Source organism: Chelonoidis abingdonii, chromosome 23, assembly GCF_003597395.2.
Source record: "Chelonoidis abingdonii isolate Lonesome George chromosome 23, CheloAbing_2.0, whole genome shotgun sequence".
NCBI lineage: Eukaryota > Metazoa > Chordata > Testudines > Testudinidae > Chelonoidis > Chelonoidis abingdonii.
Genome location: NC_133791.1, coordinates 15,095,711 through 15,120,596, shown reverse-complemented (window position 1 = coordinate 15,120,596; position 24,886 = coordinate 15,095,711). Strand labels below are relative to the sequence as shown.

Here is a 24,886-nt window from a genome sequence, read left to right as displayed (position 1 = left end):
CGTGGTGTTTTGGCTTCTTTGCATGTGAGTGGAAAGAGAGGACTCCCATTGTAATACTAGCGGCTGGGACCACCTGGTTAAAGCCACTATTCAAGTCCTTGTGGAACGACAGCTGTTATGTGTTCCTTCCCACTCTTGACAGGCAGCTCCCACCATATCCAGTTCACAGAAATATCCCCATCTCACATCACTTGCTGGACACCCTGCTGCTTGGGCTGATTTTAGGAGGCATACAAATTCCAGTGTCCTGTCCCTACAACAATCGCTGTTAAGACCCAAGTTCTGTCCTCTCCAAACAGATGCATAGGAGAGTGCAAATCTGACTGTTTTACTGGATCACTAACTGATGCTGCTTCTTGAAGCTTTAAAGGGTCTTGAAGTGAGTTGGCTTTGAAACTGTCCCCTGCATAGTGAACTATATAAACAGATACATCTGCTGTCAGAGCTGTATCCCCCTCTCCCCCCAATATTTCTCTTCTGTATTGGGAAGTCTAAGGTTTTATATCTGGAATGGGATAAAGATGGTACTTACAGCTCTTTATCCTGTGCCAATTAATTGTTCCAGTTTCTCTGGAGCTTAACATATAGTTTAAGGTAAACAACTGTTTAAATGCCCCCCCCAACACTTTTTTTTTGTTTTTTGTTTTTTTAAAGTATGCTGTTTGTTCTCAGTTTGCTCTCCTCTAGCTGACCTTTGGTGGAAGGGTACCTTTTGCATCCACCCAGAAGAGGTACCAGCTATTGACTTCTCCTGTGGACTTTTTTTTTTTTTTTTTTTTACTTTCACTGAACTCGGATGTCTTCTCTTCTTGTTGAGGCATTTGCTGCAAACTATCCTTTTGTAGCACTAGATGCGAATACTTGCTACTGGAGAGTTTACTGCTCCTCTCTTAGTGTATGTGATAGATCCCATATTGTATGTCCACTCCACCAAGGCATCCTGTATGATAAAGGGAGAATTTATATTGGGCTTATTTTATAGTCCTGACTTGTTCCTATACTGGTAACTTTTACACTAATGTTACAGGCCTGTGTTGATCTATTTCCTTTTTTTGAAAATTTATTCAGCTCCATGGTGAGCCAGGCAGAGGAAAGAATAACTTTGTCTCCAAAAAGAACACACAATGGAAAATGAAAATTGCACAATGCTTTTAAAAACCTTGCCAAAAAAGGAAGCGTGTGGACTTTGAGGAGGTGCTCAGAGATCAGAAAAGGCTTGAGAAACTCCTTCCTAATATTACTGGGCAACAGTAACTGGAGTTGGTATAGGCACTACAGTAATTGTCCACCCCCACATCCCTTTAAAGGGTTTGAGTACACATCTCACTTGCCAAAGAAACATGCCAGGCTGTACCCAGGGTGAGGAACTGTAAAGATTTAGCCCAGAGCAACGGATTCAATGGATAAAACAGTTTCAGTGCGAGAGCAGGATTGGACTCTACCTAACTGTGATACCATCCAGCACCATTGCTAGAGCATGTCTTTGTTTTTCCACCTCCTCCTCTCCCTTATTGGGCAGCATTAATCAGTCATTAAAACAGCTTATTGGAAACAGTAACTTTTTTCTGTCCAATTTTGAATCATTTTATCTGGCCCTGATTTTTAATTTGTGCTGTATACTTTGGAGCCACAGCTCCTCTGTGGTTTGGAGAGGTGTGTGTGTGTGTGTGTTTGTGTTTTTTGTTTCTTTTTGTTTAAGTTCTGTGTGTGCTGCAGCACTAATAGACTGGGAAGCTAATGGGTTTAGCCAGAGAGGAGAGCATTAGGCTGGGTAAATGACAAAAGAATCTTAAAAGTTGTGGTGCCCTAAAAAAAATTCTCTGCCAACACTCAAGTATGAAAAGTGCTAGCTGATTGTGCAGCTTGGCCTTGAGTGAGAAATTGAACTAGTTTAGATGAACTGCTTTTATAAGGGTAATAAAGTTAAGTTCCTTTAACAAAACAGCATGTATTGTCAGAGTGCTTTGGAGAATATTGCTCTTTAAGCATTACTGTAAAATTCGCCATTGTACATATTGCAGTGCTGACCTCTTTCTATCTGCAGAAAGAAACTGAGTTTTAAAAAGAGGTAAGAACTGGAAAGAGACAGCTAGCAATTTAGATTTAATGTTCTTTTTCCAAGACCTTCCCGTTCAGGGTTGGTTTGGGGGGTGTGTGTTTTATTATAACTAACCTGTAATTGGGCTTTGTTTGTTTGTAGTTTAATTTTAAATTATATTGGTTCAAAAATAGGTCTTGAACCTGTCCGAATAAATTATGCAGAATGGCTCCATGTGAGGGCAGATCTCCTCCCTCACTCTATGGAGTAAGACTGTAATGTTCCTAACTGAGGTTGGAATAGGAATGGCTTCCTGCTGCTTAATTTCTAATTACATAAATGGAAGGGGAAAAAGTGGAAATTCAAGTACCAAAAGGAATGTTAAATTTAGTATAATATGCTCATCTGGAAGCTATCACATTTTTCCTCCTTTCTTAAGCCTGCTGAAATCATTGCTTCCCCTCAGACTCTGTAGCATAATTTGGATCACTATCAGAGTGCACACAATATAGGCCGAAAACAGTCAGGTATTCCCACCGAGAACTTAATAAGGTCTCTTAGTGGAGCAGTTACTATGCCATGCCTGGTGCAATTTCAATTTAATAGGAAAATAGAGGGTGGGAAGTAAAGAATAAAGAAACCATGTTTCCATTTTTTTTTTTTTTTTCTTTTTCCTCTTAAATTGCTGACTAGAACTGGTTTTGACTGCTTAACAGCTCCCTAAGTGCCAAATCAGCCACAAATCTGACTCTTTTTAACAGCTTGATAAGATGTCGTGTGAGGCTTTGAAATGAATAAACAAGTCCCAGAAAAGCAGAGACTGCTGGAGAGGGGAAAAAAAATACAAATGCAACTTGATTTTGTTTATCGTGGTTCTTAGTGTTTTGATCAAGATACCGTCTTTTCTTTGTGTTTCAGTAGTGCCTAGGGACCCAGGGAGGTTGGTGATGTGAAAAACAGTCCGTGTGTGGGAAAGTTTATAATATTAATAAAGGCAGAGAGTGGTAGGCTTAGCCCCAGTTTACAGATGGAGATCTGAGGCGGAGACTATAAATAATCTTGCCGAAAGTCACACACACAATATGACGGAGCTGGGAACTGAACCCAGAACTTAGATAGTTGCCTTAACCATCCTTCAATTTTGATTTATTGTCAGGGACTTTCCAGAAAGGCTGCTTACTCTTTGTAGCTTGGGAGTCATCAAAGTGGGGTTTATGCTGCAGCCCTTTCAGTCAGCAGACCTCACTCTCCCCGATTTTATCATAGTGAAGGGAGATAGCTGACTGACACTGAGTAGTCGTGCGGCTTAGGGTTGGGGGTCAGGATTTCTGTATGCTAGTCTCAGCTCTCCACCCACCAGCTCTGTGTGACCTTGGAGTAAGACTTCTAACCATTTTGTGTTCCTTTTTCTCTTGTCAAATAGGAATAACTGTACTCCTTCCCACAAAGGCTGTGTTTGTGAAACACTCCGAACACCTCAGGTAGAGATGGTAGTTGCATTTGTGTTTACCTAGAGATAAGGTATGGGCAGAGAAGAAGAGAAAGGGATGGTGGACAGAGCTTTGTGGAACTCCCAGCTGGAGATGGGGGAGGGGAAGATGAGGAAGATTCTCAGAAGGACTCACTGAAGGCATGAGTAGAGAGAGAAGAACACTAGGAGAGAACAGTCATGGAAGCCAAGAGAGGACAAAATTGCAAGAAAACTGGAGAATGGCTGACTGTGTCAAAGGTGACTGACTGCTCAGGGTGGATGAGATTGGAGTACTGCTTCTAAGTTTGACTAGCAAAAGGTCATTTGTGACTTTTTAGGTCTGCGTTTTCTTTGCTTATCTAGGAGAGTGGCTCTGTACAGGTGTTATGGGTCAGGAAGTAAGCTGTAACTTTGGCCTGCCCCTGTATTTAGGCAACCTGCACTGATCTGAAATGCAATCGCACAATTTCACCCCACTTTTAGATTGCATCACCATGCTACAGAACTCCTTGGTTTCAAGCAGTGTTACCTCCAACAAGTCTAACTGAGTTTGGACTTCTAATGACCGCAGGAACAGCAGCAGGTTGTTCAAAACCAACTATTTGTCCATACAGGTACATGCTGGGAGAAAAAGGTTAAAACAATAGAAGTGTCAATACATAAGCACAGCATTTTGCTAAAGCTGTTCAGAACAGCATTTTGCTAAAGCTTGTTCAGCTAGTTAGCTGTGGTGTTCCCAGCTACTGTCCCCCTTCTGAAAATCAAGATGCAGCCTGCAGACCTGTCTCCTCAAAAGCAGTTTTTAAGTGTTTTCAAATTCTGTGTGAGAATTCTCACTGTGGTTTCAAGGTTGTAAGCTAGGATTATTGTCTTATCTCCCCCCTACCCCCCACCCAGTCCAGACTAGTGTAAGTAGCCTCAAAGAATGATCACCTCCACTGTCTCTTGCATTCTGGCCATGGCTGCTGTTTGCATCTGTTGCCTTTTGGTTCCTGCAGATCAAAGCAAGCAAAGGTTTAAAAATCAATCTTATTTACCCTTTAGTCAGCAACACAACTACCCTCAAGCAAGCCATTCCCATGTTCTTCACAGCAGTGGAGAGGGACCCTTACCCAGCCCACTCTGCCTCTGTACCATTTGGCCTCTATAAATCTGTTCCTAGCTGAAAATTGGCATGCAGGTATCTGGTCTAGAAGAAGATTACTATTTATCAATGGCCCTGAATGCTATAAACAATGTCCCATGGGCCTCCGTCAACACAAGGGCCTCCTCCTGTCACTCTGTGGCTACTATACTTCTGTCCATGACGTCCTGCCCACTCCAGAGAACAAGAACTCAAATTGGATCCAACGCGTTCTCTTATTCTGGATCAATAGCTTGACCTACCTGGTGGTAGGGAAATAAATGAAGGACTGGTACTGAATTTGCCAAATGGATTAAAGTTCTAGCAGGCATGAGAATACAGCGCAAAGGTGACTGTGTCCAAGTGCTCTGAGAATCCTGCCTTCAGGCCACCCACAGTCAAATGTGCAACTGAGTCAGATCAAAACTAAATGGGAAAACAGTTTATGGAAATTCAGCTGTGGATTCCTGTTGTCTCTGCTATGACTGCTGGCTAGCGGCACACAGCACAATACAGCCAGCTATTTAGATCTGTTTGTTCCTCAAAGCAGTGAAGTGTGTCCTCTTCTGTAGCTTGTAAAGATTGCTGAGACAGTTGGTAAATAATAGCACTCCACCCAAAATCTCTCCAAACAGCAGTATTGGTTGCAGAGGTTCTCAGACCAGGACTAGGAGTACTTGCCACTTCCTAGAGATGGTCATGTGCAAAGCAATTCAGATTCCATTTTGTAAATTTTTTCTCTTTCACATAATGGGGAATGATTGTTTATTCAATAGCTTTAGAGTGCTCCCATTTGGATAACAGCCATCAGTTTAAAGTTAGAGAGAAGCCTGAACTGTGTTGTTCAGATCTCAGGGCTTGTTTTGGCTCATTATGGAGGTAAGGGACAAACACAGAATTTAGATGCGGATCTGAGCAAATACACGGGGGCTCAAATCCATCTTTGTGTAGAGCTCCCTTCAAAAGATTATTTTCTAAAGATTTGTTCAGTCTGTAACTGTCCAAGGCTGGATGATTAGGTTCCATCTATTCTACAGGATGGAACCCTGTTTTAACTAGGATAGGGGACATCCATGATGTGGGACACAAGCAGGGTCACCTGATGAGGATGAATATTGTGGTATACATGATCATAAATCTTCTCTAATCTGTAAGTAGAACCACATGAAAGTGTAAATCAGGAGGCCCAGTTACTGCTACCACTGTCCAGTGTAACCAGGTCTCCCACCATGCAATTTTTCTGGAGCATAAGTGGGACTTTGGGTTCGTGGGTTAAGTTTCTGCAAACCCCTTTCAGTCCTCGGCCTTTCTATTGAATCTGCCAAAAGAGGTGCCAAGCGTGGAAGTGGATGAGTGTCCATGGGGAAACTAGACCAAGACTGCCAAATTATTGCAGAGAAGCCACCAAACAGCCAGAAAATACTTTGTCAGTGCTGACTCAAGGAAGTCAGAAAATTGGAGTAAAAAAAAAAAAATCATAGACTTTCTCTACTGGCAATTCAGGGATGGACTTGAACTAGAGATAAACAGCTTAATGACCTAAAGCAGGGACCTATCTCTTGAGTCATGCTTTCCTCAGTGCCTTCCTAGATAAACATGGATGTCTCCAATTAGCCATACAGGAGCGGGCATTTCTATGAGAACAGTATTCACTTTATTGGCTGATTCTTAGTTGGTTTGACTTGGTGCAGACTTCCCCTGCTAAGAACGTACAGTACGATAAAATGACTGGAACAGGCTGCACTGCTACTTGGAATTACTGCATAACTTGACTGTCTGTCTCCTAATGACCCAAAGAGTTTTGCATGGCTCCTCTTGAGATGCTGGGGTGGCATTGCTGTGGGGATATTATATTGCTTTAACAAAATGTTGATGGTTAACAGAACTGACCAGTATAAACCAAGTTCAATACAAACTTATAATTGGGAGCTAATCCTGGCTCTCCCACTGACTCATTGTTTGGCCTTGGGTGAGTCACTTAATTGCTCTGTGCCTTTATTTCCCTATCTATAAAATGGAGATACTAACAGTTCTACCTCCCAGGAACATAGTTCATTCATGGGTAAAACTCAGCTTTGTGCAGCGAGCCAGCATAAAGTCTATGCACCACTTAAATCCTAGTTTTGAGTGTTAGCCATCTGCACAGGGTTGGATTTCACCCTAATGTTTATCAAGTGCTTTGAGCTCTCCCAATGGAAGGTGCTATAGAAGAACAAACTATTATGTGAGTACCGTGTGTGATCTTTTTTTTTTTCTTTTTCTCTTTTTTTGAGCCATACTTTTATAACCATTTTCCAACACTATGCTTGACTCCCAGAGCTCCTGGATAATAGACCATTGGTGTAATAATTCATTATCCTGCCAGCCGGAATAGAGATATTGGGTCTCCTCTCCAATGTCACTTTTATAGAGTGCAGGTACTAATGCTGTCTATTAGAATGGTGTCTGTTACAAATTACACAGGAAGACACGTGTCACCAGGGATGGGGTTTGGGCAGAAGTTTGGATGGTATTGCTTGAACAGCAGAAACATACTACTTTGTGACCTGCTTGTACAGAGGCGATGCAATGTGCTTACATGTAGGGGCTCTGTTATCTGGTGTCATGCTTCCTCAGCCAGCTGGAGGTGTGAGTCCTGTGGTGGGAAGCTACTTAGCCCCTGATGGCAGGTGAGGCATACTGCACCTTACTCCCCCATTCACGGACCTTTTCTGCAAGGTTAGGTTGCCACAGAGCAATAAGGAAGAATGGGGTGGGGGTGGGGGAGAGGGTGGAGCTCCTGGGGCACTGGGGAAATGGAATGCTCTAAGCAGGTGAGTTAAATGATGCAATGGATTAGCAAAATAGTCTCTTGTCTTTGAAGCCCTCCTCCCTGAGATGAAATACTGGCTGTGGCCACAGGAAACGAACTTTAAAATGAGCTCCCTGTGTGATGCTGTGGCAAAAAGGGCCACTGCAGTCTCTTGGATGTATAACCAGGGGAGCACTGAGTAAGAGTAGGGATGTGATTTTTTTTACCTCTGTATATGGCATTGATGAGACTGAGGCTGGAATACTGCATCTGGTTCTGGGGTGTGGGAAAATTAGAGAGGGTGTAGAAAAGAGCCACAAAAAATATTTGAGGCTTACAGTGAAAACTGTAAAGCGCTCCATCGGTTTATCTTATCAAAAAGAAGATTGAAAGATGACTTGATTACAGTGTACGAATACCTTCCTGGGCAGGACCGGTGCTAGAGTTTTTGCGGCCTAGGCGCACGGCCATTTCGCTGCCCCGCGCACTGCTCCCATGGCTCCGATAGAGCTGCCGCAGCCATTTCTGCAGAGGGTCCATTGGTCCGTGGCTCTGGTGAAGCTGCCGCAGCTGTGCCTGCGGGAGGTCCACCGGAGCCGCGTGGGACCAGCAGATCGTCCGCAGGCATGACTGCGGTAGCTCCACTGGAGCCGCAGACCAGTGGACCAACGGACCCTCCACAGGCATGACTGCGGCAGGTCCACGGAGCCGCCTGCCGCCCCCCCTGGCAAAATGCCACCCCCTGAAAATCCTGGCACCCTAGGCAATTGCCTAGGTCGCCTCAATGGAAGCGCTGGCCCTGTTCCTGGGGAGAAAATACTGGTTATTCAAAGGGTTTTGAACCTAGTGGAGAAAGATATCACAAGCACCAATGACTGGAAGCTGAAGCCAGGCAAGTTCAAGTTGGAAATTAGGCCCACATTTTCAACACTGATGGCTAATCAGAAACTACTCGGAACAAACTACCAAGGGTAGTGATGGATTCTCCATCTCTTGGTGTCTTCAGATCAAGACTCCATACCTTTCTGAAAGAGATGTGCTAGCCAAATTATTGGGCTCCATCCAGGGGTAACTGGGTGAAATTTAATGTCCTGTGATGTTCAGGAGATCAGACTAGATGACTGAATATTCTAATGGTCTCTTCTGGACTTAAACACTCATCAATCTTCCCCCAAGGCCATTAGAGGTGACTGAGTTTTCTCGTTGGTCTCCATCCCATGATTTCCCCTGAACTGAGCGGGAGGCAGGGCCCTCTCGGTTCAGGAATCTGATTTGTGGGACTCACTCACTGGAGATGTCTGTGGCCCCCTTTGAGGCATAGTATAAGCTATTTCTATTCAGATCCGTATTGCTTTGTCCTCACGAATGTTACTAGTTCTTCCCTTTTGTGCTATGCTCTCTTGCCTGTTTTAATTTGAGGGAATGTTGATGGTGTTTTTGTTTTGTTTTCCGGGCATAAGGCCCAGTTTTTAATTCTTTCTGAAGATCCTGTGGTATCCTAGATAATCTGCCTCAAGATGGAGTATTTCCTATGTCAATAAATGCGTCAGTGAATGAGGGGGGCAGTTGGAGAGTGAGGGCTGGCAGAGTTAGGTGGTTTTGCAGGTCAGGACTGGAGGTGCATTGCAAGGCCTGTGTGGGAAAGTTTGCACAGTGCTTTTCCCTGCACCACGTAAGACAGTGTGCAGCATATGGAATTTGCTGTTGTTTCAGGCAGAAGGAATAATACTCCTAAATCCTGGGGAACGTGTTAGTGTCAGGAGGGCTAGGGGGGAGGATCCAGTTCGCTATCTGCTAAAAGATGAATTGTATAGCCATACTTGGCAGAAAGAGAGGTAGATTGGCAGATAGAGAAAAGGTCACAGTGACTTCTCTAAGCACAGGAAGAACCTATAATAATATGTAACAGAGGCTTTCTTAAAGTAGTCCATGAACTAATTTGGAATGTTAACTCTTGTCCTGCAGCAATCGCTTCAGCAGTGGCTTTGATTTTTAATTATTGTTGTGTCTGGACTGGGAACTGCCTTCATTCCATTTGGACAGATTTGAGACTGAGCCACAAGTGGAAAGGGCTCAGAGTGAGGAAGGATAAGGCAACATGGGGCAGGAAGTCATCTCTCAAGCCCCATCTCTTTGAAGATGTTAGCTGTTTTACCAGACCTGCTTGAGACATGTCTCATTACAAGGAGTATATACACTAGGAAAATACATGTGGGTTAGCTGCCTTAACTTATGCCTCAGCCTTTTTGCTAGTGTCGATGCAATTGAACGTCTTCTACATCTATGTAGTTGGTCCAGGTCTATCCTGGGTAGACCAGCTGTCTTGAGGTAGAAAGTGTTAACTTGTGTATACATGAGAGAAAAGGTGGAGAAGTACATGGAGGTAACTAACCTCAATGTATCTTCTAGTGAAGACAAACCCATGGTTGTTACCCACCCAGCAACACTTCTTGCAGATGAAGAGGTGTTAAGATAAGTCTCCTGGCCAAATCCTTTGAGGGGAACATTAATTTTTCCAATTGGTTACACTAGTATTGCCAACCCCAAGAATTCAAAAGTCACAATTCATGAGATTAGCTTGAAAATCATGATTTAAAAAAAAAAAGTTTAAATTTGCTTTCTGTTATTTGAGCCTGTATAGATCACTTTTCCAGGTTTTTCTCAGTAACTATGATGGTTAGAAACTTACTTAAAAAAAAAAAGAGAGAAAGCTGAGATTCTCATGTAGTAGCAGGACTCCAGAAGCTAGGTCTTTAAGAAGACCACCCAACATTGTGTGACTCACCGTAAAATCATGTGAGTTTATAGTAGTCTTCTTAACTTCCTGTCCTAATCTATAATGTGGTATTCCTTGGGCCAAGTCACCATGTTGATCCCAGTGCTGGTTGCATTCTAGTAGAGGACGAAGAGTTTCCTGTGTCTAGGTATATATTATTAGTTTGTACAGTCTGCAAATATTTTGTAAGCTCTTTGGTGCAAGAACATCTTCTTACTGTGTGATTGGTGTCCTGATCCTGGTTGGGGTCTGTAAGCATTTGTGTAATATAAAAATTTACTGTAATAATTAAAAAAACATTTTGAGAGAGATTTGGGAAGAAAGCCATATAAGAAAAGTAAGATCATTATCAGACGGGATTTAGCCTTTTCTAACTGAGTAAAAGAGAAAATATTTTTAAAGTAGAAGAAAAAGAGTTGAGTTCTAAGGCAAGAGGGCACCTGTGAATTTAATCCCAACACCCTATTCCCAGACCCCCTGATCAAAAGTGTCCCTGCAGCCATGGATTTAATAGAAGACAGATTCTGTGTGACCTGAGTTACCAGCAGGAGGGAGGGAGGGAGGAAGGGGCCCTGGATGCCTGGAGGCAAAAGCAATTGGGCAAGGTGGAAAATGAAGTGATTAAACACACTTGGACTTGCTCAGAGATGGGAGGGGAGCTTTTTTTTTCTTTCTTTTTTAATACTGCCCCAGGGCCCCAAAATGTGTTGGCACTGCAGCACAGAGAAACCACTAATCCCAGCCACTAAGGGGCGGGAACGGGGCTTTCTCTTTCTCTCTCTGAGTTTTTGGACCCCTGTCGAAGGAAAGGCTGATGGGATTAGAGGAAACAGCTGGCTCGAGTCTTACCCTGCGGGAGCTCACATTCTCAAGACTCAGGAAGAGAGGAGCTCCCCACTGCTGAGGCACATTCCAGCTCATTTGCCAAGCCCAGATGTTTTCTAATCAGTTCTATAATAAAATCCTTTTAATCAGAACCAAGTTCAGTCCCTGCCACATGGGTCTCTCCATATAGGTCAGATACTACACCTCACCAGCCAGGTCTGTCCATATTGGTCAGTCCCTACAGCTGGGTCTGTCCTGCATCCCTGCTCCTGCCAAGTGTGTCTCTCCCTACAGCTCAGGCCCCACTGGCTAGGTCTGTCCCTATACGCTGGGCCCAATAACCCCTGCCAGGCAGTCTGTTTATGGAACTCAGGCCCTGCCAGCTGGCTCTGTGCCCCTAAGTCAGCCCTTGCCCCTACACTAGTCAGGTCTGTGCCTACAGCTTGAGCCCTGATGGTCAGTTCGCCCCATTAGCTCAGGCCTTGCCAGCTGAGTCTACCCATACCACTTATATCGTGCCACCCCTGTACAGCTCAGGCCCCAAGTCAGGTCTGCCTGCTAACAAAGATTCAGCTAAAGGCTTGTGTCTGTCTGTTCTAAAGCTCACAAGATGGCTGAGGTAATATTTTTTTATTAGACCAACTTCTGCTGGTAAAAGAGACAGGCTTTCGAGCTTACCCAGAGCTCTTCTTCAGGGCCTAAAGCTGTGCACTGCATGAGGCCAACTAGCTCAAATGCTCCAGTTGCCCAAGGCCTCCCCTCTATCCTCTTTCCTAATATAATCTCTGTCCAGCACATTGAGTCAGGAAGCGTCCTAAAATTGTGTGGTGGGAGGAGGGGCACGGCACAGGCACCTGAACCATGGTCCTGTCCCCACACGGCCCCTTCTCCCCAAGATCGCTCCATCATCTCACCTCTTCCCCCAAACCCCGTCCCCTGCTCACTCCTCTCTGCCTTCTCCATGTTGCTCACTGTTATGGCTGGTAAAAATTGGGGGACCTTGGTGCCCTTGGGCAGGTCCATTGTCAAGACAGTCTTCTGAATGCGCAGAGAAGGGTCTGAGCTGTGTCACACTGAGTCCCTACCCACATGGCTTAGGGCTCAGCTAGAACACTACAGTGTCGGAGGGGTTTTAATGGTGCTATGGTCCATAAGAGTGTGTGATATACACACACACACACACACACACACACACACACACACACTTCTCAGCTCCTAGATATGTGATTATGTGAGTCAATATTCACACACTCCAGCTTGGTATGGTGAGGGCGCCCTCCTTATACCCTTGTTCTTCTCTCTCCTTTCATCCACCTGAACTCACAATAGGAAATCCTATGCCATGGGATCTGTCTCATTTGTTGCTCTGTTAAATCGGTGCCTGTGTCTTCCACCATGAATCCTTTCCCCACACAGATCTCAGATTCAGCATTCAGAGCTAACATGTTGGTGTGATCTTCCAGGTTTATTCTGAACCTAAGTTGGTGCAACTCCACTGATTTTAGTGAGCTCCCCACTCCACTGCTTGTTTGGATCATGACGCTGACTCCTGAAGGAAGCTAGCAGCTGTTGGAAGATAAGGCTGGCTGAATATGTGCTATGTATTTTGGTATATGGAGACTCTTCCTGCTGACGTCAGGGAGTTTTGGCTGCAAAAGGAAGTTGCCTCTTGCTTTCAACAGATAATAGCCCCTGTGCCAGAGAACCTACATTCTCAATAGATAGAGGACGTGAAAAAGGAAATATGCTATTATCTTCATTTTATAGATGGGGAATAGAGGCCCAGTGAGATTAAGTGACTTGCCCAAGGTCATGCAGCATGTCTGTAGCAGAGCCAGGATTTGAGCCCAGATAGGCTGAATCCCAGACCAGTGGATTAACCATAAGCCCGTCTTTCCTTCTGTGTCCTCTCCTGGACTGGACTGGCTAAATATCTTGTTTCCCCACCTCTTGAAGGTCAGGTGCCCCTTAAAACATCCTGTGAGGTGGCGAGCAAAGTGCAGGTTAGTACAGGGAGAAAAGGAGCACAACCCCAGCTGCTGAGACATCTAAGAGAACAATTCTTCTCTTTGCCACGCCCTGCTGCCCTGGATTCTCCCTCTTCCCAGCAGGTGTTTTCCAGAGTCCCAGCCATGGGCAGGGAGCTGTAGAATCGGCATTAAAACAGAAATAAGAGAGAGAGTTTTATGTTTAACTTTTAATAAACTCTCTTCATTCTCATGCCCACAGCTCATAGTCCTGTCCTGACAAGCTGGGAGCCCCTGGCGCTGTGGGTGCATGAAGCAGGCCTGGAACAGCAGCAGTGGGTAAGAGAGTGGAGCTTCTAGAGGGATATAAGCATGTGTTTCTGGCAGGTTTCCATTGCCCAGCTGTAATACCTGAGCGTGCATTTTACAAGGCAGTGGCCCTACAGCAGTGCAAAAGGGTAACTAGATAGGATGTGCAGGGAAGTGTACACATTTGAACAAGCCTCCATGAACCAGGAGTGTCCATGGAGGAAAACAATAGGCTTAATGAATGTGACATCATGTGGGGGTGTGAGAATCGACTGCCGTGTCTTAGGAATCAGTGTATTTTGCTGTTTGGCATTCAAAATAATCAGCATGGTCTGTCAATGGAGCATTTAGGCCACAAGAGCATAAGGGGGATGGGGAAGTGGTGAGTGAAGGGCTGCCAAGTTGAAGGAGGCACATTTATTAATACTATTCCAGTCGATGGGTCGGATCCAATGTTTAACTAAAATCAGGGCAGACTCCTGCTGCCTTTCACAGGCGCTGGATCAGACCCCATGTGACTATCTCCCCTTTCCAGCTTCAGTACTAAACTGCTGAGAGGAAGGGAAAACGTTGATCGAGGCATGTTCCATGAACTAAGGTAGGCAGCCATCTTGTGGTCCCATGCAAAGCTTCTAGTATTTTTTTTTTTTTGACCCAGACAGCCTTAACTCCATCCTCTGTGGCAAGCTGTGCACAAATCTACAAATGTGCTGTACTTCTCCCTTTTCTAACAGCTACAATTACTCTGCAAACCACACAACACATCCACACACCTTGCCAATAACACAATACAGTTCGCATGTATCATAGTTCAAAACTAAAAAACTCCTTAAAAACAGGTGAAGTTGCAAAGTACAAATAATGCCCAGGCCAAAATCACACAGACTAGTAAATACAGACTCTGTCCGCCGAGGGGCAGAGTTAAGGTTGTCAGGGTGTGACTGTGGTGGCAGACATTGGTAACTGTTGATTTGCTTGTAGTATGGATGAGTTGTGTTTGGGATAGGCTGTGTGTGAGGCGATGAGGTCTGTAGTTGGATGACTTTACTCTGGTTTTCATGGTACTGAGTTGGGTATTTGCCTTTAGGAGCCTTGATTGTTTTAATTGGAGATTTTAGTATCTTTGAAGTAGTATTAAATCTCATAATGTTGCCTGCAGTTTAATTTTTTCAGTGTATTTTGCAATGTAAGTGCTGTTGTTTTGTGTATTTGCTACCCCTCTGAATTTGGTTATGCTGCCATGTTAGTGTTTGGTCAGTGCTGATTTAGAAGGAGACTTTCAAAAGCCTCTGAACCAGGGGTCGGCAACCTTTCAGAAGTGCTGTGCCGAGTCTTCATTTATTCACTCTAATTTCAGGTTTCACGTGCCAGTAATACATTTTAATGTTTTTAGGTGTCTTTCTATAAATCTATAATATATAACTAAACTATTGTTGTATGTAAAGTAAATAAGGTTTTTAAAATGTTTAAGAAGCGTCATTTAAAATTAAATTAAAATGCAGAGCCCCCCGGACCAGTGGCCAGGACCCGGGCAATGTGAGTGCCACTGAAAATCAGCTCGCGTGCTACCTTCAGCATGCGTGCTATAGGTTGCCTACCCCTGCTCTAAAGGATTTAGCGCACTTGGGAGCTTTTGAAAACCTCCCCTATAAGATTTCATCTAGAAAATATTAAATTGCATGGTGCCCTATTGGGACCCCAATTACTACAGTCCTTCTATTTGAGGTTCTAACCATTAATGCCTCTCCATAATCTTTCCACTGGATAATTTTACATCAGTGCTATGGTATTCTTATCGATTTGGGATCTAGCCAACATTGTACGTTGACGTGGCACTATGCTGAATGCCTTACGCCAAATTTACTGTATTCCCTTTGGCTACTAAATCAGTTCTTTTGGATCAGCAGCATTTTTGTGACCGTCTCTTCTAGCATTGACTATAGGGATCTCAATCTCTCATTCTTGAGATTCTTCATGTTACTTTTATTTGAACGGCTGGCGCTCTTGTCCCATCTGGGTGCTATCCCCCTGCTCTCCAAACACTGCAAACAACAGAGTGAACTATTTGAATGCTTCGTGATCCAACAGAGCAAACCAAAAACAACTCCATGTCGTTTGGGTGCATTTGGAGGAGGTGCATATGGAGCGTAAGTGACTTGCCTAAAATAACCGAGCAAGTAGATAGCACTAGCAGAGCTGGCAACAGCATCCAGAACTCCTGCCTCCCTTTCCCCTGTGTTAACCTCAAGCCTGAACTCCGGTTACAGGGTTAGTGATAAAACCAAAGCTAAGACCATGAATGGGCAGGAACCCAGTGACAGGCCTCATTGCAACCAACATTTTCCTAATACAGCTGTACAGCTAATCATGATCCTACATGAATCAGGTACCACAGTGATGGGTATGGTGTGTAAATACAAAAATAAGAGGGTGTTAAGACCATAGAAAGACTACTCTTTACTAGGTTTAGGTTGCCAACCCTCCAGGTTTGTCCTGGAGTCTCCAGGAATTAAAGATGAACCTTTAATTAAATATTATGTCATGTGAGGAAACCTCCAGGAATTTGTCCAGGCAGAATCGGCAACCATAAATAGGTTGCAAAGTCCAGTAAAATTTATTGACATTTAAAAACTAGCACTGAAAACTGTCAGACCAAGTCCATCCAAGCTGTGTGTAGGCAAAAACAGAAAGATGCTTCTTAAGCTTATTTCCCAGCAGGTACAGCTGCAGGGATTGACTTCTATTACCATCTCTGCTACCTGCTTGCTAGGTTATTTTAGGCAAGTTACTTAGTCTCTGTGTACCTCCTTTTCTCCCTATAAAGATAAGAACAGTGATAACAAGAGCCCCCGGTTTGTCAGACTTCATACATTGATGTGTGCAAAGCATTTGCAGATCCCCCAGGGAAAGGTGCCTTACCAAGGCAAAGTATTGTCATTAAATCATGTGGGTGATGAAGGGAATCACAGACATCAGCCAGAGAAAACACCTTTTTCAGATCACTGAGGGTCCCTCTATGCTACAAGTGCTGGAGCAGCACAGCTGCAGCTACGCTGCTGTAGCACTGTTGTGTAGACACCTCCTGTAGTGATGGGAGGGGGTTTCCGTCACTGTAATAAATCCACTCCCCTACCCACCTCGAGAGATGGTGACTAGTCACTAGAAGAATTCTTTTGTCGACCTAGCAGTGTCTATACCAGGGCTTAGGTCAGCTTAACTACATCTCTTAGGACAGGGGTGGCCAACTTGAGCTTGAGAAGGAGCCAGAATTTACCAATGTACATTGTCAAAGAGCCACAGTTATACATCAGCAACCTCCATCAGCCCTCCCCCACTCCTAGTGCCTCCCACCCACCGGCAGCCCTGCCGATCAGCACCTCCCCCTCCCTCCCCGATCAGCTATTTTGTGCCATGCAGGAGGTTTGGTAGGGAGGAGAGGGAAGAGGCGAGAGGGCACAGCAGGCTCATGGGAGGGGGCAGGAAGGGGTGGAGTGGGGGCAGGGCCTGTGGCAGAGCCAGGGGTTGAGCAGTGAGCCCTCTCCCCCGGCACATTGGAAAGTTGGTGCCTGTAGCTCCAGCCCTGGAGTCGGTGCCTAGACAAGGAGCCGCATATTAACTTCTGAGGAGCCGCAGGTGGCTCCGGAGCCACAAGTTGGCCTCCCCTGTCTTAGGGTGGTGAGCAAGTAGTGAGGTCGACCTAAGTTTTAGGTGGAGCCCAGGCCGGAGACTTTCCACCTGGATTGGCAAGGCCCAGTGCACAGAGAGAGGACATACCAGATCCTACCCTTGATTGTACCGTAAGAAGCCAGGGCCGTCTCATCAGCTAAACCATAAAATGGTGCCAAATGCAAAGAGGTCCCTGAAGAGGCTCTCACGATCTCATTGGAAGAGATCCCTTATGATGATGCTCCCAGAGAATTAGGACGGTAGGAATTACCATAGTGGATCAGGTCAGCAGTCCATCTCGTCCAATATCCTGTCTCTGACAGTGGCCATCACCAGATGCCTCCAAGGGAGGTGGAATAGGCAGCTATGGAATGACCTACCTCTATAAGGGAAGTTTTCTTCCTCACTGCCGCCAGATAGAGAGGATGGTTTAAGCGGCATCAAAGCAGGGCAGTTTATACTTCTTCTAAACTTTTATTTTCAAACCCTTACTAATTAACACCTGGATCAAGTCAACTGGATCACTAACATCCCGGACACATTGAAAAAGTGGGCCCATCAGTTATCTACCCCATCCCCCTCCTTAGAGAGGTCTCTTCTCCTTGCTGGAGCTAATGAGTTTGGGTGGTGGCTAGGGAGAGGAGCAGGAATAAAGGACTGGATTGGAGTTAGCAGTCTCCGGCTGGAAGTCAGGGAAGAGGATGTTCGGAAAAGGGGGGCGGGGGTGGACAAAGGAGGTGGCTGGGGATCTCTACAAATTAAAAACAAATAGTCCGAGGTCAAATTAAAACCACCACCACCACCACACCCTCTCAGTGTTTTTTGGAGTGTTCAGATGATCTCTGGCCCTGTAGCTTAGCTGCAGCTGGCCCCTCTCCAGGGTGAGCTGCAGAGGAGAGAGAGAGAAGCGTAAACCTCTCAGAAATTGGGCTGAGGGCACTTTAAATCTTTCCTGTCCCTGCTTGCTCATTCCTGTCTAGTACAATATAATCAGATCCTCTCAGAGTCAAGCCCCTTTCCTTACTGAAGGCAGCCTGGAATTGCTCTGCTTGTGTGTGTGTGTGTGTGAGAGAGAGAGAGAGACAGAGGGATTGTGATTTTCCTGTGCAGTGCTGCTGTCTCCATTCTGAGCCCAGGAGGGGATAGAGAGCTCTGGGCACTAGAGTGGAGTTTGCCATTTGCTGTGGGCTTTCTTGCCTTTTTGGCATTTCTCCGCGGGCTTGGAGTCTTTGGGAGAAGATGCTTTGGAGGGACTGGATCCTTCCCGTCCCAGGCTGAGCTTCCCAAGCCCCATTACTTTTCTTTACTGGGTTTTGGTTTTGGCTGGGGGGTTCCGCTGCCTTTCCAGCCCAGCTCTCGCCTTTCCCCCTATTGAACTGGAATGAACTGGGACTCCTCTGATTTTTTTCTTCCTGGAAAGTTTTTTTTTTTTTTTTTCTCTCCTCCCTTCCCTACCCCCCAGTTGATTGTGAAATTCCGTTTGGATGGGCTCGAACCTTCTGCACCTTTTGGATTCTGTTGGCTGACTGAGGCGCTCAGCCAGGCTCTCAGCTGCTTGTTATTATTCATAATTCTTTTTGCTCCTTTCCTACCTGTTTGCTGGTGGTGGAGGAAGTTTCTGCACTTCTGGGTTTGCGAGGATTTTGCCCTTTTCAGTCTCTCTGGATTCCCTGCACTCCAGGATGCTGTTGCTGCTGGGGATGAGGATGTTATAAACTTCTAGAGGGGGCAGATATTTTTTCTCCCCCTCGATTTCCCTATTTGGTGAGGATACAGATCTGAGGTGTTGAGCTCAGCTTGCTCCTTGGTTTTTTTCCCCCCCTTCTCTGTGGCGATTGAGGGAAGATCCCAGTTCTTTTTAGTAGCTGTTTTGCTGGGGCAATCTGAAATTTCTGTCCTCGGAGAGTGATCTGCATCGATCTGCTGGCTTCCCTCAGAGCTCCTAGCCAAGGACCTTATGGGATTTTCCTTCAATCTACTTCATGGTAAGTAACCACCCCCTCCAAAAGCATTTTTCATCCACATAAAGTTGTGAACTGCTAGACATTGTTGTGATTGCAAAACTTTTCTTCTTCTCTGAATTAAATAAAAAATAAACCTGCTGCATTTTCTTCCTGATTTATCAAGACCAGATTTCTGCTGCTTCTCCCCACCCCTTCTTTCCCCAAAGTACTTCATGGCTTGAAGGATGAGAAATTGCCACAAACAGAAATCACTTACAGATGAGGAAGACTTCAGGAGATATGCTTTGAAATCATTAAAATATTTCCCCCCCCCAGTCCTTTCCGCCTCCCAAAAAGTAAAGAAAAAACACCTCTCTCCGTTAGAAGCAGTTTAATGTTGTCTCACTCGCACAATTTTGATGTGCAGATTTTCTGATCAATTTTCATATTTTTTGGATGCAGATAAGAAAGGGTTGGGGAGGGATATTTAACCAAAATTCTTAAAGTGCAGTGATTGATTGGAGTATCAGAAAAACATAATAGTTTGGGGAAAATAATGAAAGGAAATGTTCCTACTGGAAAGAAAACAATCATATGGTAAACTTACCTACAAACATCATATTTCTGTTAATTACACGTATTGTACTGCTTTTACATATACACACGCCTGACAAATACAGTGAATATTTCTTTTAAACCCATTGAAATATTATACAAGCATTTACAAATGAATGCATATGTCATTCATATACCTATTTCCCATGGTAATCGTAGCTTAATAATAATGATAAACATAAATTTCATATTTGGTAGGTGCCTTAAATATTTATACTACTATTAATTTGTTACAGACATAATTTCCACACCTTCCATATATAATGATAGTTGTGATTTTAGTGCTATATTTCAAGGACAGAATTTGCTGTACTTTATTTTCATGTTTTATAAAAGTTGACCTAGATAACTCCATGCACTTTAACATGTTTGCTAACATATTTAGCTTAGGAGAATGTCATCCTCTTAACTACATGTAGATTCTTAGCCTGTAAACGCATGGCCATATGTGGAAGTTTTGCTTACATGAGTACACTCATCAACTTCAGTGGAATTATTTCATGTGAAAAAAAAATTACACACGTTAAGTGTTCACAGGATTGGGGCCGGATATCTTTGCAGTATAGATTTCATGCATGAAATCTTGGCCCCACTGAAGTCAACTGCAAAGCTCCTGCAGACTTCACTGGGGCCAGCATTTCACCCCATATATTTAGACAAAGAGTTATGTATTTTGTAATGCAGTTTCCCATCTGGATGAGAGAGGTTTGCCCCAAATCTTAAAACTTCTGGACGGGAAATGGAATTCAGCTTAAATGTAGAGAATCTCACCTACTTGCAAATATCCCCAAAGAAAGGCACGGATCGGGGCTTGACCCTGTGTCGTGTAGTCCAGTTTGGTAATTTGCAGTGTTGCAGGGGGCTCGGGTGGGTTAGTTATGCTTCTTGAGGGCCCAGTTCTGTATTCCTTGTGCAACCAAAGCCCTGACTGAAGTCGATGAAAGTTTTGGGTGCGCAAGGAATGCCAGATTGGGCCCAGAACCATCGTCCTTTTAAATCAGAACCTGAAACTTGCGCATTTCTGGGGCTTGTTGCTGCTCCTTTTGAAGTCAGTTTACAGAACTTCCAGTGATTTCTATCGGGACAGCATCAGACCCTAAAGTCTCTCAACCCCAAAGTCCAGGGGTCCAGTTCTGCAAGGTGTTAAGCACCTCCCATGAGGTGCTGAGTGCTCCCCCTCCCAGTGACTTCACTGGGAACTGGAAAGTGATTGAACTCATGCAGGATTGGGCCCTTTATCCTATATTCAATTGTTGGTTGTGATTCTTCTGGGGGTTGAGTCCAGTGGGATTTATACACAGCAGCTGGGACTAGGAGCTGCTCCTTCTGGACTTTCCATTAGAACTGCCACTAGTTGCTGTTTGCCATCTTCCGCAGACCTTTGATTCTCTACCTTACCAGCTAAGTGGAGAATGGCTTTTAGTGTTAGAATTAGTCTGGGACTGACCCTCTGACGGTGTAAATCAGCTCCATTGACTTCAAAAGAGCTCCACTGATTTACCCCAGCTGCAGATCATGGGCCTGATCTTGTTGGAACAGTATCCCCCTTGAAATCATTTGGAATTTAGCCTTGGGAAAGACTGTGGGATCGGGCCCTCGATTTGGCTGCGTTCTAACGTGTGTCTTGAGCCTTTTCCCCATGTGTGAGGAGAAATCACTTGCTCCAATGGCTGTGGCAGTAAGATGACTTGCTCAGGTTGGAAGACATTTACATTTTGGTTTGCTCCCGATCTCACTGTAGTCAATAGGCCCAGTCTGGCGGATAGGGAGTGGGGAGAGTTTTGCCTGAGTCACAACTGTGGGATCAGACCTCAAGGCCTTTTTTGGTAACGCTTGAAAATTCCATTCAGGGTGAGATGCTCGGGCTGCTAATTTACCCTGGGAATCCTATAGAAATCCCCAGGCCTTCATACCAATGCCAAGTATTTTTTATAACCAGTACCAGGGATATTACAATGAATACCAAATCATTGTACCTAATGCTAATGCTGCTGCTTCAGTGTCACTGGCATTTCCCACAGCTGAAAAGGCAAGTAACAAAGAAATCTTGGCCCCACTGAAGTCAATGGGAGTTTTGCTGTTCACTTCTGTGAAGTCAGGCTATTGCCCTGGTTGTTGGGAAGGGATGAATGATCTTGAGACTTTGAAAGGTCCAGACCTTTAGCCCCAAATTCCTTCCTCTGTCATCCTCTTCCCCTCCATGCAGTTCGGAGCTCATCCTGAGAGAACCCACCATGAGTGAGCAGCAGGTGTTCAGCGTTTAGTTGAATCAATCCTTTATATAAGTTCTGTAATAAATGACTGACCCAGCTAAAGGGATCTGTACTCTGCGTCAGAGACCACGTCCGTCTCTAACTTGAAAATGGTGTTAAACTGTGTCCATTTCAGTTTAAAAAAAAAAAAAAAAAAAAAAAAATCCCAGTGTAGTTACGTATTTATTATTTTTTTAAAAAGGGTGTGATCGAATTCCAGTTGTGCTTGTTTAGAGCGTGACTACGTTGTGCCAGATTCCAATCTCAGTTACACCAGTGCAAATCTGGAGTAACTTGCTCCAGATTTCCGAGGTTGTAAGTGACAGTAGAACTGGGCCGGGCGAGGAGTGAAAATCCCAACTGTTCGCTAGAGGGATATCTCTGATGTCCTGTTACAAATCAAGCTCTAGCATGAAAGCAAATTAATTTCAAAAGCATTCCTGAAAGTGGTTTGGATTGTACCCCCAGCTCTCCTGAAAGCTGCTGTCAGCGTGGCACAGACGAGAGGGGGCTGTAGGACAGCATGACGAGAAATGCTACCACAGGGTGCAACTCTGTGAGCTTCCTGCTGAGCCAGGTGCTTTGTGGAGACACAATAGGGTAATTGATGCATTGTTAGTGAGCAAGCCCTGGATTAAGGATTCAGGGGGAAAGGAATTTGCTTGGAGTGGTCAGTGGAGTCGCAGCTCTAGAATATGGGGAATAATAATACATACCTGCCTTTGCAAAGTGCTTTGCGATTTGGGCATCTAATCCCCTTGTGCTCCTTTGACAATCCCAGCCAACCCCAAAATGTAGCGCCAGCTTCAGCCTTCATTCTTCACTTTGCAGCAGGGAGGGTTTGAATTGTTCCTTGGGAAAATGAGTCTCTCTGATCAAGGTGAAAATACAAGAGGAAGTTAGCATTGATTCAGGTCCATACGTGTGAGCTAGGCCTTTGCCACGCTCCAGCTGAAAAGATGCTAGCAGCTGTATTTAAAAATGCCCGTTGCTTCCCAGTGTAGAAACTTATAAAGCTGCGTAAAGAGGTTTTGGGTTTTGCACCATGCTATGGACTAAACCCCTCTATAAAGGCTCTGTAGCAGGCATTACACGCATTCCTGTCTGCATCGTTAATGCACCCTGATGCTACCAAACCCAGCTTGCAACCTTTGCTGTTGCCAGCATGGTGTTTGAGGGAGTAGCGAATACATTTTCTATGCCTCAAACGCAAGGTCTCGCCTCACTTCCCTTGAAGTCAGTGGTAGCAGGATTACCACAATTGTTTCCTAGGACAACAGAGCTCTCTTAATGGAACAGGTGTTGGAAGAAGAAAAAATCTCAGAGATGGGAGAGGAGAAAAGAAAATATTTTTGTCACAGGTTGATATGATTTACTGACTTTGATCATATTTAGTTTGAAAGAAAATTAGAAATTAAAATGAATTATGAATGGTTTGTGTTAACCACAAATTGTATATGGCACCCTTCACACTCTGGTAGGCAGCTACTTGTGCTTTTCCCACCATCTGCCTGTTAGATTCTGATCCAAAGCCTATTCTGGTCAATAGAAGTCTTTCCAATGACTTCAGTGGGCTTCAGTGCTGTTTTCTGCAGATGTGTGAAGCTAGTTTATGAAGTGCTCAGCAGATGCAATAGGGGACCAGGTTTTCAAGAGCCACACGATGCACTGAGCTCTTCTGAAAATCTGGCCAAAGTGCGAGTGCTGAGCTTTTTCTGAAAATTCTACCAAGAACACACCATTTTCCTCCATATCTGCTTTATTGCTATGAACTTCCCAAGCTCTTGTGGGTGGGAATGAATATGTTAAGGAAACTTGCAGAGGGAAAACACTTAGACTCTTCTGGGTTCCAGAGGCTTCCAACCAGCTCCAAAGTGAGAAACAACACAACACCCATCCTGTTTCAAAGATTATTTTGGGGGGTTAATTTTTTTGAAAGAAATAGACCTTCCTCAAGTTAGATTTATTTTTTTTTTAATTTCCTTCCAATCTTCTGCAGTTCAGTAGAGCAAGACCATAGCTCCCAGCTCAAATTGGATTTCTGTGCTGGGTTAAGCACTTGTCTGTCTTGCTACTCCTGAGAGTTATTTCAAGACATTTCATGTATAACCCTCTCCCCTGTCTATTTCATTGTGACATTTATCAAGTTAATTGGAGGCTTGCAAAAACAAGTGTGGGATCAGCAAGAATTGGTCTCCTAAAAACTTTCACAGTTTGCATTTTTCTGTGACAGAGTTCAAAAAGTAAAAAATTAACTAAGTTTTAGCGAAAAGCAAATTCTTTTAAATTAAAAAATGCAAATTTTCAAGTAAATTCCACTGGTTTAAATTTTTATTTAAAGTATAAGAAAAGCTTTCAGTTTTGTCAGCTTTCATTTAAAAATGTTGTATGCTCAGAATGATGTGAAACTTACCCCTAGTATTGTCTGGGTAAGTAAAAAATCCCAAGTCAAATAATATTCATTTAAAGTGCAGCTCTTTGTAATCACCAGGACGCACTACATGAATAAAGTCCCTTATTTAAGAGGAGCCATACTCTTGAGCTTTCTGAAGCATACATGTGTTTCTTCCAATTGTTAACAGGCTAGATTTTCAAAAAAGTTTGCTTCTGCTTAGGTACTGAAGTAAGTGATCAGATTTTCAAACAGCTCAGAGTATTGGGTGTGGAGCTCTTTCAAAAATCTGTCCATAAATGTCACAAGAGGACTCAGTGCAATCTGATGGGTACTGAGCACTTCTAAATCTGGTACCGGGCTCCTTGGAAAGATCCCTCTCTAGGAGGAAAGTGTGGGTAACTTTTCCTATATATAAAAATGATTGAAGAATATAGTGGGTTAGTGACCTGGAGTGGCTAATCAGTTGTGGAAATGGAACAGAATTTTATTTTTAAATGGCGCAGTTGGTAGAAAGTCCTTCCTATAACCGGGTGATAATCAGCTCAGGCCTTAGGCTAATTGGTTCTGTCTTGTGAAGGATGTAATGCTTTTAAAAGGATTCATGGGAGTAATCCCATTCAAATCAACATGAATGCAGATGGCTTGGGTGAGTAAGGGTTTGCAGGATCAGGCCCCTCAGATTTTAACTCGCACTTGCTAAATACATTTAAGCTGT

General features: G+C 44.2%; 1 protein-coding gene across 3 annotated transcripts in view; it reads left to right on the top strand.

The window, feature by feature from the left end:
• The first annotated feature begins 7,231 nt into the window (after positions 1 to 7,231).
• Positions 7,232 to 24,886, top strand: part of NBL1 (NBL1, DAN family BMP antagonist) — a 32,187-nt gene continuing 14,532 nt past the window's right edge. The window contains exon 1 of one of the 3 annotated variants that reach the window (XM_075060232.1): positions 7,232 to 7,350. In XM_075060232.1, the coding sequence (XP_074916333.1) occupies positions 7,295 to 7,350 (56 nt within the window). In that variant the 5' untranslated portion in view covers positions 7,232 to 7,294. Of the gene's footprint in view, positions 7,351 to 13,305; positions 13,331 to 18,494; positions 18,952 to 24,886 lie in introns of those variants that run through there. The other 2 variants (XM_032779540.2, XM_032779541.2) reach the window with 2 other exon arrangements.